The sequence below is a fragment of the Phoca vitulina genome, unplaced genomic scaffold (assembly GCF_004348235.1).
Source record: "Phoca vitulina isolate PV1807 unplaced genomic scaffold, GSC_HSeal_1.0 scaffold9, whole genome shotgun sequence".
Lineage (NCBI taxonomy): Eukaryota > Metazoa > Chordata > Mammalia > Carnivora > Phocidae > Phoca > Phoca vitulina.
The window spans coordinates 50028243-50040545 of NW_022589712.1; the positions used below are offsets into that span (position 1 = coordinate 50028243).

The following is a 12303-nucleotide window of genomic DNA, read 5'->3' on the forward strand; positions in this document are numbered from 1 at the left end:
TCAGTAGATTTAATTCTTTTTTTTTTTTTTTTTTTAAAGATTTTATTTATTTATTTGAGAGAGAGAGAATGAGAGAGAGAGCACGTGAGAGGGGGGAGGGTCAGAGGGAGGAGCAGACTCCCTGCAGAGCAGGGAGCCCGACGCGGGACCCGATCCCGGGACTCCAGGATCATGACCCGAGCCGAAGGCAGTCGCTTAACCAACTGAGCCACCCAGGCGCCCAGTAGATTTAATTCTTTTGACAAATATTTATGGAGTGCTTACCATGTGCCAGGCACCATTTTAAGCATGGGGGATATAAAACCAGCAAAAACTTTGCCTTCATGGAGCTTATGTGTTAATGGAGAGAAACAGACAATAAACAAGATAAAATAAATAAACAATACCTAGGTCCCCAATTCCTTAAATGAAGCTTTGGGAACCAGATGTGTTTTAGATTCAAAAATTTTAAAAAGATTTTAGAAAGATAATATGGTGTATATATTATGTTACCTAACACCCAGGGAAGCAGTAATCAAACCTTTTAATATTCTTTAGTATCGAAGTATGATCATTCACACTTGGATGAATGAAGACTATGACAGCTTCATGTTAGTGCAAGTGAGATATTTCTGCAAAATGAGTATCAGGGCGCCTGGGTGGCTCAGTTGGTTAAGTGACTGCCTTCGGCTCAGGTCATGATCCTGGAGTCCCTGGATCGAGTCCCGCATCGGGCTCCCTGCTCGGCAGGGAGTCTGCTTCTCCCTCTGACCCTCCCCCCTCTCATGTGCTCTCTCTCATTCTCTCTCTCAAATAAATAAATAAAATCTTTAAAAAAAAAATGAGTATCAAAGGATAATTTTCAAAAAAGATAAAATTATGATGTGATACAGATATAAAATGAATGCATTCTGAAGATTTTATTTAACTTATTAAATGAAGGAACCCAATAGATGGTATAGCCCATTCAAAGGAGAATCCTTAGAACAGACATATTTATAGATCAGGAAAATTAAAATGATGGGCAAATTGAGGCAAAACTCACCTCTTCCATAACAGGAGAAGGAAGTCAGTGAACCTCTTCTGGACAGGACAGTTTGCATGTGTATAGACAAGAATTATCCTGCATTGTTATCAGTTATCTATAATGTACAGAGTTGAAAATAGCTTCCATAGAATTAGAATCTGATAACCTGAAAGGATGTGCCCTTGACAGTGCATTTTTTTTTTCGCTGAGGTTAAATTTTTTTTTTTCCTACATGAGTTCCTAGAAAGCTTTGTTTTCTGAGTTCTTCAGAATTATAGATAAGGGAAATAGAAGCATAATACATTTGACAGTGATAGTGCTTTGCAGAAAAATAAAGGTGCAGAGGGAGGTTACAATTTCAAATAGAGGAGCCAGGAAAGACTTGCTGAGAAGGTGATATTGTGAGTTGAGTTAAAGTAGATGAAGTTGTTTACCTGAGTAACTGGAATGATGAGGTTGCTATGAACTGAGCCAGAGGAAGAGCAGTTGAGGTAGAGGGCAGGGGAGGTGGAGATCACCCTTTCAGTTTGGGCCCTTAGACATTCAAGTAGAGATGCTGATGCAGTTGGATACACATCGCGGGAGTTCAGGGAAGATGTGCGGGCTAAAGATGAACATTGGGGAGTTCATGCACGTCGGTGACATTTAAAGCCCTCAAACTAGATGAGATCACTAAAAACAGGGCTTCTTCTATGGGCCAGGCTCTGCGTTAGTCCCTGGGGATACAGGGATAAATTAAAAATTGTTCTCAAGGTTTAATGGGGGCAGTTATAAACAGTTAAAGCAGTATAAAAATATACTAATATAAATACACATAAAGTACAGATGATTCCGTGAAGTCAAATCTGAGCGTCATCTTAAACTCCATCACCCTCAAACTTCCTCGTTCGGTGACCTGACCGTGAGACATGCACAGAAGATAGTCAAAGTGTGGGACCTTTAATATCAGCTGGCTTCTCCACTAACCCCCTCTGCCCAGCAAACTTCCAGTGATATTGGAGAGCCTTGCTGGTGACACTCTGCATGGCTTACAGGGCTCCCCATTATTTGGCGTTTGTCTTATCCCTTGCTTTACTTGAATGAATAAAGACTGTAACAGCTTCATGTTAGTACAAGTGAGATATTTCTGCAAAACGAGTATCAAAGGATAACTGTACACTTAACAATGGTTAAAATGGTAAACTTATATATATTTTACCACAATAAAAAAAATAGAACCTAGAAAGGAAAAGACCTAGAAATACATTGCTGCAGTAATAAAAAAAAAAAAAAAAGATTTCTACCTACTAAAATTGTATACTGATATTGGAGAGAATTTCTAGGATAGATTGTATTGAAAACAAGTGCTATCTTTTGAGTAAATAAGGACAGATAAAAATATATAGTCATATTTGCTTTTATTTGCATAAAGAAACACTGGAAGGATTAACTAATAAAAGTTGTTAGTTCTAGCAGGTAAGGAGGACTAAGGTCACCAGGGGCAGGCGTGGTAATGAGACATCTCAATGTATAATATCCTTTTATGTACTTTCGATTTTTGGACCATGTGAATGTATTACCTATTCAAAATAATGTTTAAACATGGGAGTTAAAGTGGTTTCATTGTAGAGGGATCATCAATTTGTAGCCACAGAAAACAACTTTTTATTTTTTTTTTTATTTTTTTTATTTTTTTATTTTTTTTAAGATTTTATTTATTTATTTGAGAGAGAGAGAATGAGAGACAGAGAGCATGAGAGGGAGGAGGGTCAGAGGGAGAAGCAGACTCCCTGCCGAGCAGGGAGCCTGATGCGGGACTCGATCCTGGGACTCCAGGATCATGACCTGAGCCGAAGGCAGTCGCTTAACCAACTGAGCCACCCAGGCGCCCCAGAAAACAACTTTTTAGAGATACTGATTGAAATATTGCTACATGTGACATCCCCTCCCCCAGACAAGTCAGAGAGTGGTTTAGATGAAGCAGTGAGTTTCACCTCCCTTCCACTGCCGGCAACAAAGAGAACGTGTTCTGGGTAGAGATTTAATAAAGCCAAACTCTCTTAAGTTCATTAATACCAAGAGTCAGAAAGAGAGGGTGACAAGACATTGCACCTGCAGTGAGGCCTCTTACCAGGGTCCAAATGCTTGAAGGTTGACCATGGCAAATAGGGTCATTAAATATATTAAGCTACTGAGTCTGGGAGCCTTAACCATTCAAAAACAAGAAAACTGTCTGGATATAGCTCTGCATCCCTCCCCCCACCTTCTCTGATTCGGTCACTAATTAGGAGCATATTATGTCTAACATTTGCATCTGAAGCAAGAAGCAGGATTGTTTCACCTTTCTTAGGCAGTGGGAGCAGAGAGAGCGGCCGATAGCTGAGCGCCCACCTAGTGGCCCCCCTCCTGCCCTCCCCACCAAGGGAGTAGGACTATTATATCTTCTCTAGACATTTCTTTCCAGCTCTCCTTTCCCACCTAGATCCAGTAGGAAATGTGGATAGAACCCTGAGGCAGACTGCGTAAAGTAGAAGGCTGTCTCGGGGCAGCCCAGCCCATCCTAACTCCTGCTTCTTAGCTGTGTCCCAGGGCATGTGGTTTGAGGGAGAACCCAGGGAGTCATATCCGGGAACCATGCCCAGATTATAGCTGGTAGAGCACCACCTTCCAGCAAGGTGGTCAAAGTGCAGGTCAAGAGAAAAAGCTGAAGTACAGAGCCAAAATGAGAGAATTGAAGGACTGGGAAACAACATTGAAAGTAGTGAAGAATTCGGCAACTGCGAAGAAATTTATAAAAGTTCCAGAGATGGAATTCACATGATTTTTTTTATAGGATTCCAGCACAGGCACTGAAGGTATACTTTTCTCATTTAAAGTTATTAGGAAAAAATAATAAAAGTTATTAGAATGGGGAAGCAATTCATTTTTCTCTTGCCTCATTGATCAATTTGTAGGTCTGTCTTGCCCCTTACACTGTAGGAATTGAAGACAAGGACTTTAGCCATAGTGGACAAAGCATGGACTTTGGAACTGGGCAGCTCTCTTTAAATCCAAACCACTTCTCTTTCTAGGTGTTTGGTTTTGGTCAAGTTATTTTTATAACACTGGACTTCAGTTTCCATGTGCATCATAGGGTTGTTATAAGGATTAAACGAGAGAAAAACGTGTATCTATGATCATCCTACACACAAAGTATTCAGTAGAAATTTTGTTCCCTCTTCCTTTTTGTATCTCCCACAGAGTTTTACATTTAAAAGACGTTCAAAATATCAAATTGAGCATGTTAGTGTTCAATTTGAACGCTGGTTAAGGACCGCCTGAGGCAGGCATGTTTATAAGGCTTTCCCCTCGAACAACGAAAGTTGTTGCTAAATAATTTATCAGGCAGCTGCCTGTTATGTGCCAAGTGCTAAGGTTTCACTTGTGGATCTGGTTTATCTTTTTATGATTTCCTTCTTACTATCAGGGTTCAGCTTCTACTCTCTGAGGGCCTGTTCCTTATTCTCTATTTATGGGACCTCTTCTCCACACCAATTTTTTTTTTTTATCAGTGGGTATGAGAGACATTACCTTATACTCACTGTTTTTCTAAAAAACCTCAACGACATGCTTTCGGCATGGATAAGTGTGGGGACTGTTAAATCTCTTTACTTTTTTTGTCAAATATTTACTGAGCACCTCCTGTGCTAGGGTAGAAAAAAACAGAATGAATATGTGATTCCTGCTCCCCGATAGTAAAAAAAAAAAATAAGCACACTCCAAATTATATTTAATTACTTCATGATACAATATTTACTTTTGTTTACCATTTTACATTTTACTGTTTAAAATGATCCCGTTTTGAAAACACTCACATACATGTGGAAAAAGAATTTGGAAGGGTATCCACCAAGATGGGGCAGAGCTTATCTTGGAGTAGGGGTATTTTTTTTTCTTTTATTTTGCTTATCTGGATTGTCTAAATTTTCAAAAATTTCACTAGAAAGTGCATCATTTCCCCCTGCTTGCGAACAGGAGAGTGACCCCTCTCTTCCTCTTGCATTCAGCTTTTGCGAGAATTGAAGCACCCTAACGTGATCGCCTTGCAGAAGGTGTTCCTTTCTCACAGTGACAGGAAGGTGTGGCTGCTCTTTGATTATGCAGAACATGATTTGTGGGTAAGTCTAAACTCGCTTTATTTTTAGGACCCTTTCCTCTAGGTACAGAGAAACAGATGTATATACGCACTGCATATTGCTAATGCACGTAAAGGAAAACTTGCTTTGTTGACCAGAGTTTAAAATAAATATTAAATGCAAATGCACATTTAAAAGAACTTGAGCAATAAACACTGTCATATACTGAGAAGATGGTATTTGTAACATTCAGAAATATCACTTCAGAAAGTGTTAATGTGTGTGAGATTGTAATTTTATGCAAATCATCAATGACAGTTTACCGGTAATGTGTAGTGAAAATTGCTTTCGTGGTACACACAGTAGTTCAAATTTCACCAGTTATGTACTTGTGAATAATTTCCCTTTCTAAGTTAAGGTCCGTCTCTTGCAGCATTTTTCCAATTAAAACTGACTCCACCAAATGGAAGTACATATATAGTTTTACAAATATTAGCCAAAAATTCTAATTCCAAATTTTTTAAGTTAGAAATCAGGGTATTTAAACATTTTATCCAAGGAGTTGCTAAAAGTACAAAAATTCAAACTTGGCAGTAAGTCCACATTTTTGATAGTTAAGTTTTGACTTAACATAGTTTGGTGTGTCATCTATATATACGGCAGGTCTGTTTAGGAGTAACTTTAACGGACTTACAGGTCTTGAAGGAACTTTCAGAATTTATGCTATTATAGCATATTGACAAGAATGTCCAATGAATTTCTCTCATGGATATTCATAAAAATTATGTTTTCCCCATTTCTCTGTATCTTTTATATTTCTGCCAAGGTTTATTTGATAACGTGTGCACTTCACTTTGAACATCAGTGATGTGACGAAAGAACATGTAGTGCATTGGACTAGTCAGGTCCTGTAGAACTGTGTTGTTTGTAACATGGTGGCCCCCAGCTGCGTGTGCCCATTGAGCATTTGAAGTGTAGCTGGTCTAAATTGAGATGCATCATAAATATAAGATACACACTGACTTTTGAAGACTTAGTAGGAAAAAAATGTAAAATACCTCATTAATATGTTATATTATATGTTGAAATGATAATATTTTGAATATACTGGGTTAATTAAAATGTAGTACATCAATTTTAGCTGTTTCTTTTTTTTTCTTTTGATGTGGCTGTAAAAAGTTGAAAGTTATATATGTGTAGCTCCTACTATATATTTTTGGGGGGGCACTGATGCTAAAGTATAAACCCTAATTTTCTATTAGTTCTTTAAATAAAGTACATATTGTTGAACAGTTTATAAAAAAGCAAGAAAGCTATGTAAATAGCTTAAAATGTTTCCCTACCATTTGGCCATTTTAAAGTTAGTAGAGCAATGTTAACAGTGTTGTTTAATAGGGGTTTAAATGGCCTTTAATACCCTTATGTCATGTTTTGCATAGGGGTGAGGTGAAGATGGAGGTGCAGGTTTGGGGTTCAGGTAGCATTTCTTCCCTATCATTATAATGTTTTCATGACCTACAAAATAACATGTGGACATAAAAATTTGAATATATTGATGCAGTTATATTTATTTCAATGGGATTGAATGCCCCAATTTTCTCTCCCTCCTCCTTTCTAGTGATTTCCTATTTAATATTAACTACTAGGAATATATCTTAATTTCATTCTGTGCCAAAACAAGGTAGAACTTTCCAATAATTCAAATGTACACATAGTCAGTGACATTACACAAATGCTCTAAGTGCTAACTTTTTATAGTATCGTAAAGATATAGGGGCGCATGGCTGGCTCAGTTGGTAGAGCATGCGACTCTTGATCTCAAGGTCGTGAGTTCCAGCCCCATGTATGGCATGGAGTTTCCTTAAAAAACAAAACAAAACAAAACAAAACAAAAAACAGTAAAGATTTACAGGGTCTTTTCTTCTTTTTTTTAGTCTTTCACTCTGTCAATAGAAAATACAACTAGTACTATTTTTATGCAGGCTTTTAAACATCAATGCTTTTTACCTTTCGGTCTTATTTAATGAAAATCTTAATGGTTTCAGTAAATCTAGTCATCATACCCTCAGTAACATTGTCACATTCACCGCCAATATAGGTTCCATTTGGTTGACCTTATTATTCAAATTATTTTTCTTTGCATCATTATTGGCCTTTAATAAGTAATTTTTAAATACAGAGAGTTTATTGCAGACTTGTGTTTTATTGATATAGATATTAGCAAATACTATATATAATTTAGTATGTTTTACTTTTTTTAATTTTTAGCATATTATTAAGTTTCACCGTGCATCAAAAGCAAATAAAAAGCCCATGCAGTTGCCAAGATCTATGGTTAAATCATTACTTTACCAGATTCTTGATGGTATCCATTACCTCCATGCAAATTGGGTGCTTCACAGAGATCTGGTAAGTATGTTTCTTTTAAATTGATCCATATGATTTTTTACCTTCTCTTAAAAAATACCTTTTCCTCTTAGTGCAATTATTATAAACATTAATTGTAGAAAATTTTGAAAACACATATAAGCAACAGGGAAGGAAATAAAATCACCCATAAGCCTACAATTAAAAGATTACCATTATTAATATTTTGTGTATGTTCTTCCATTATATTTATGCATAGCTCTAAAATGTCAGTGTGGTTTTCAATGAATGATTGGCATAATCTTAATGGAATAGTCATATGTGAAATAAGTACCTTTTAATCCATTTTGTTTTTCATATTATTGCTCATTGTTAGTAAAAACTAATTAATAATTAAAGATTGAGTTCTCATTGTTTTTTTTCCTTAAGAGCTAAGTTGAAATAATGACATTGCATCCAGTAAATAGAATGTTGTTATCAATATTATCAATAAATGTTATCAATATTAACAAATCAAATGTTTGATTTTACTTTTTTTTCAGTACACATGTAACAAGCATTTATTAATGTCAAATTCTAGTTATCTTTGCATTATTGTCATGTTAGTTTATGTTGATGAAATCTTTTTGGTTTGTTTGTGAGAAAACATGGTTACTGGATAGTTGTTATACCCATGAGTTTATAATTGGAAATTTTATTCCCCAACGCTCCTCGAAAAAGTGGTTTCGTGATCATTATTTCTTAGGCTTTTGGAGATTCTAGGGATATGGTAGGGATAAATCTAGGTCGACTCGGTTTTACTAATTGAGGAGAAGTACTTGTTATAGAAAGCGATGAATACAAAAGGACATTAGTTAGTACCCTTGCTGTCTGACTTGACCATCTCTTGCTATGACACTGAAGTTAAATTGGACCCAAATGACAGTGACCACAAAGATGGACTTACCCTTTCAATAGATGCATGTCACCTCATAATTTTGAACTGTTCTCAAAGACTTCCACCTATCCACTTTACTACTAACCATGAATCAGCACATTTTTACGTGGGTACATGAGGTCGTTCCAGTTCAAAACCTTCTTCATAAATGGTTTTAGATATTAATTTGCTATGTACTTAATATAACCGATGTGAGTTATTTTTGAGTTCATGATCATGTTTGAATCATCGATCAGAATCTTTTATTGAAGATTAATTTCAACTCTTTTATTATATTTTTATATAATAAAAATTATATAGTTTATTCTGAAAGCATAGATTAACAGATTTTATTTCTGATCTTGTCACCTGAGTATCCACCTGTGCTAAAACTCAGTATGACTAGGGCTCGGTTTTCTCCTAGTTGGTTCGCTGCTGCTTTAGTGTCTATTTTAGTTATGGCATCACCCTCCTCTCAGCCTAGAAAGTTCTTTTACCCCTTGCAGACCCTTGCACTGTACATGTAGACCTTGCCTAGTCTTGTCAGTTTCACCTCTAAAATCTCTCCTCCATTTGTCCATTTCCATCCCTGGTGCCTCATTCCTAGTTCAGGCCTTTATTATCTCTTTCTTGAAGGATGGTACTAGCCTCTCACCTTGTCTCCTCGCAAATAGTCTCTTTCTCTTCCATCCACTTTGGACCTTCTGAATAATTACACAGCTCCTGTTCAAGAACTTTGAGATAGTTCCTCTTTGCTTACAGGCTAAAGCTCTAGTTCCTTATTGGGCTTTCAAGGTCATAACAGATATAGCTCCAACTGCCTTTAGAATTTTTCTTTATCCCTACAATCTTTCATTTACACTGTACCATTAAACTATTGATTGTTCCCTGTGTCGTCCTGAGATTTCCTGCCTCAGTGGCCTTTATTACCCCATCTCTTCATATTCAAATACTACCTGTCTTTGAGGACTTGCACAAATGTTAAAACTTATCCTCATAACCATTCCTACTTGGAAATAATCTCTCCTTCGCGCTGGTTGCTGTTGTCCTTCTTTCCTTCTCTTATGACACTTATCTGTTAGTATTATAGCCTATTATGTAGCTGCCTTAGAACATCTTCTAGACTTTTTGAGAGAGGAGGGTCTACGATTCATTTTGGCACACTAGTAGTACCTGAGTACACAACAGGTACTGAATAAACATTTCCTCAGTGAGTGAATATGAGTAAGAATACTGATTATTATGGGGTGCTCTTGGATCACGTAACATATTTACACATTTCAGCACACTGTCTGCAATAAACATTTATTATTACCTCGTATGTTTAAAGCATGAGGGATGGGGACAGCACAGATATGACTGCATGGAAGACCTTCTCCTCGGGGCTTTACTCTGAGGGAAGAAATATGCCATGGACACAAGCAATCACACTATAAGCCAGATGAGAAAGAATGTGATCGTGACCATGTGACAGGAACAGACTAAATGCTACTCAAGGTTAGAAGAGGTTATGAGGGGCAAGGGGAGAAGGGGAAGCTTCACAGAGCTGCCACTTGAGCTAGACACTGAGGGATAAGTAGAATTGAAATAGAGGTTTGAGGAAGTGAAGCTTGACTTTGGCATCTTAGACCACGCGGCTATACTGACATCCTAAGTAGAGGTTTGAGAGAGGAGGGTAACCTAAGGGAGTGTTGGATGTAAAAACTTCTGAGGTGAGAAACCTCTTGAATTATCCCAGAAAGAGTATGAAGTTCTGTCTGATTCCACTATGGATAAGCTAGTGGTAGTATGTGGTTAAGACTAGAAAGATATCGGGGTGCCTGGGTGGCTCAGTCGTTAAGCGTCTGCCTTCGGCTCAGGTCATGATCCCGGGGTCCTGGGATCGAGCCCCGCATCGGGCTCCCTGCTCAGCGGGAAGCCTGCTTCTCCCTCTCCCGCTCCTCCTGCTTGTGTTCCCTCTCTCGCTGTGTCTCTCTCTGTCAAATAAATAAATAAAAATTAAAAAAAAAAAGACTAGAAAGATATCGGTTAGAGCCTGATCAAGGAAGCCCAAGATATCAGGCTAGGGAGTTTGTTTGTTCTTTTTTTTTTTTTTTAAGATTTATTTATTTATTTATTTGACAGAGGGAGAGAGAGAGAGAGCACGCAAGCAGGGGGAGAGGGAGAAGCAGACTCCCCACCGAGCAGGGAGCCTGATGCGGGACTCGATCCGAGGACCCTGGGGTCATGACCTGAACCGAAGGCAGACCCTTAACCGACTGAGCCAACCCAGGCAGGTCAGGAGTTTGTCTGTTCTTAAGTACTAAAAGTTTACAAGCAACAGGGCTGCCTGGCTGGCTCAGTGGGTAGTGCAGTCCACTCTTGATCTCAGGGTTGTGATTTCAAGCCTTGCATGTGGTGTAGAGATTACTTAAAAAAAAAAAAATTGGGAGCAACAGAATGAACATTTTTTCCCGGAATGAGAATTTTTCTCCCACTAAAGAAGCCACTATTGATTATTATTACCTCATCCATAGCATGAACACGGTTTTGAAAAAAATATATTCTGAATGTGGTTCTGACCTTATATAGCACATTCATAATTTACTCACATTCACTGAATGCCTCTACTCTTCAAGTAAGTAACTAATAATATTTGAAACTTTGAACCAGTAGGAATCTACCCTGGGACAGCCTGCTCAGTTCTTACCGCTGATCATGAATCCTGATAGCTGGACCATATTGTCATGGTTCTGCCAAAGTATTTCAGGAGTAGAAGATTTAAACTGTATGTTTACTTTAGATGTATTCTGTAGTCAGTATAGAAATATAAAGTATATCAAATATGAATGTGGTGTTAAAAATATGATGGGGACATTTGAAAAATTATTTTTTTTGTGTGAGCTTAATAGAGTTGCGATTTTAGTCAGGAGTGGTTTTCTTTTAATGCTTCATTTCCTATTGCTATGAGAAATTTGGCTTTATACTATTTGTTGGTCACAGTTGTTTCAGAGTATGTACCATTTCTAAATTTTCATTTGACGTGAGAAACCTGCAAGATCCATATAATTAAAGGCATTAGAGTAAATGTAAATTTGCAATGTAATAGTCTAACCCCCCAAATTTAAAAAGAAAATCAAAATTCAGTGTTTTGGACTCTACAAACAGAGGCATTATATCATCAAAGAAGTTGGGGTTTTTCATTGTGATTGATTACATATCTGGGGTAAGTATTTAGTTATGTCATTTGAATCCAAGAATTTAAAACAGAAATAGAGAATTTAAATAAAGTCACTAAAAAGATTACTTATATTAAGGAATTGCTTTAAAAGGAAAGGAGAAGAGGAGCTAAATATATTCATCTTGGCTGAGAGACAGCGAAGTAGAGACATGAGTCTATAAATATTTGGAACTTGTAAACACACAGGAAAAAAGATGTATTTTAATTTTACAGCAGGATATAGCTAAGAGTAAGAAGATGAAATATAGGATGACTCACTTTTATGAGATTACTATTCTGGTAGGCTGGAAGGTTACCAAGATATAGTTTATCCCTTTTTCAAAATTATGAGCTTCGGGGGAGCAAGGATCATATTTTACTAATTTTTGTATTCCTAGCATTGGTATACTGTTTGTGTTTTAAGTTACTTAAATTGAATTTCAGCAAAGCATCTGGCAATTGCCTATTGTTCTTTAGCAAAGGTAGAGAAATACTGGCTAAATGATAGTGTTGTTAAGATTTATGGCTCCTTAGTTACTCAGTATTACTACTGGATCAATGGCATCAACTGAACAATAAGTTAAACTATCTCTGTCACTTTCATATTTCAGTACCTAACACATGACAAATGCTAGGTCTTTATCAAATGAAAGATCTGAGTAAACGCTCCAGGACCCTGACCTGCCCTGTCTTTTAAAAAATATTTGTGGGAGTCCCATCC

At 37.2% G+C, this 12303-nt stretch overlaps 1 protein-coding gene across 8 annotated transcripts in view; it reads left to right on the top strand.

Moving 5' to 3' along the window:
* Positions 1-12303, top strand: part of CDK19 (cyclin dependent kinase 19) — a 171079-nt gene that overhangs the window by 114914 nt on the left and 43862 nt on the right. For all 8 annotated transcript variants that reach the window (XM_032408069.1, XM_032408072.1, XM_032408066.1 and 5 more), the window contains 2 exons: positions 5032-5142; positions 7369-7509. In XM_032408069.1, coding sequence (XP_032263960.1) covers positions 5032-5142; positions 7369-7509 — 252 coding nt within the window. The remainder of the gene's footprint in view (positions 1-5031; positions 5143-7368; positions 7510-12303) is intronic.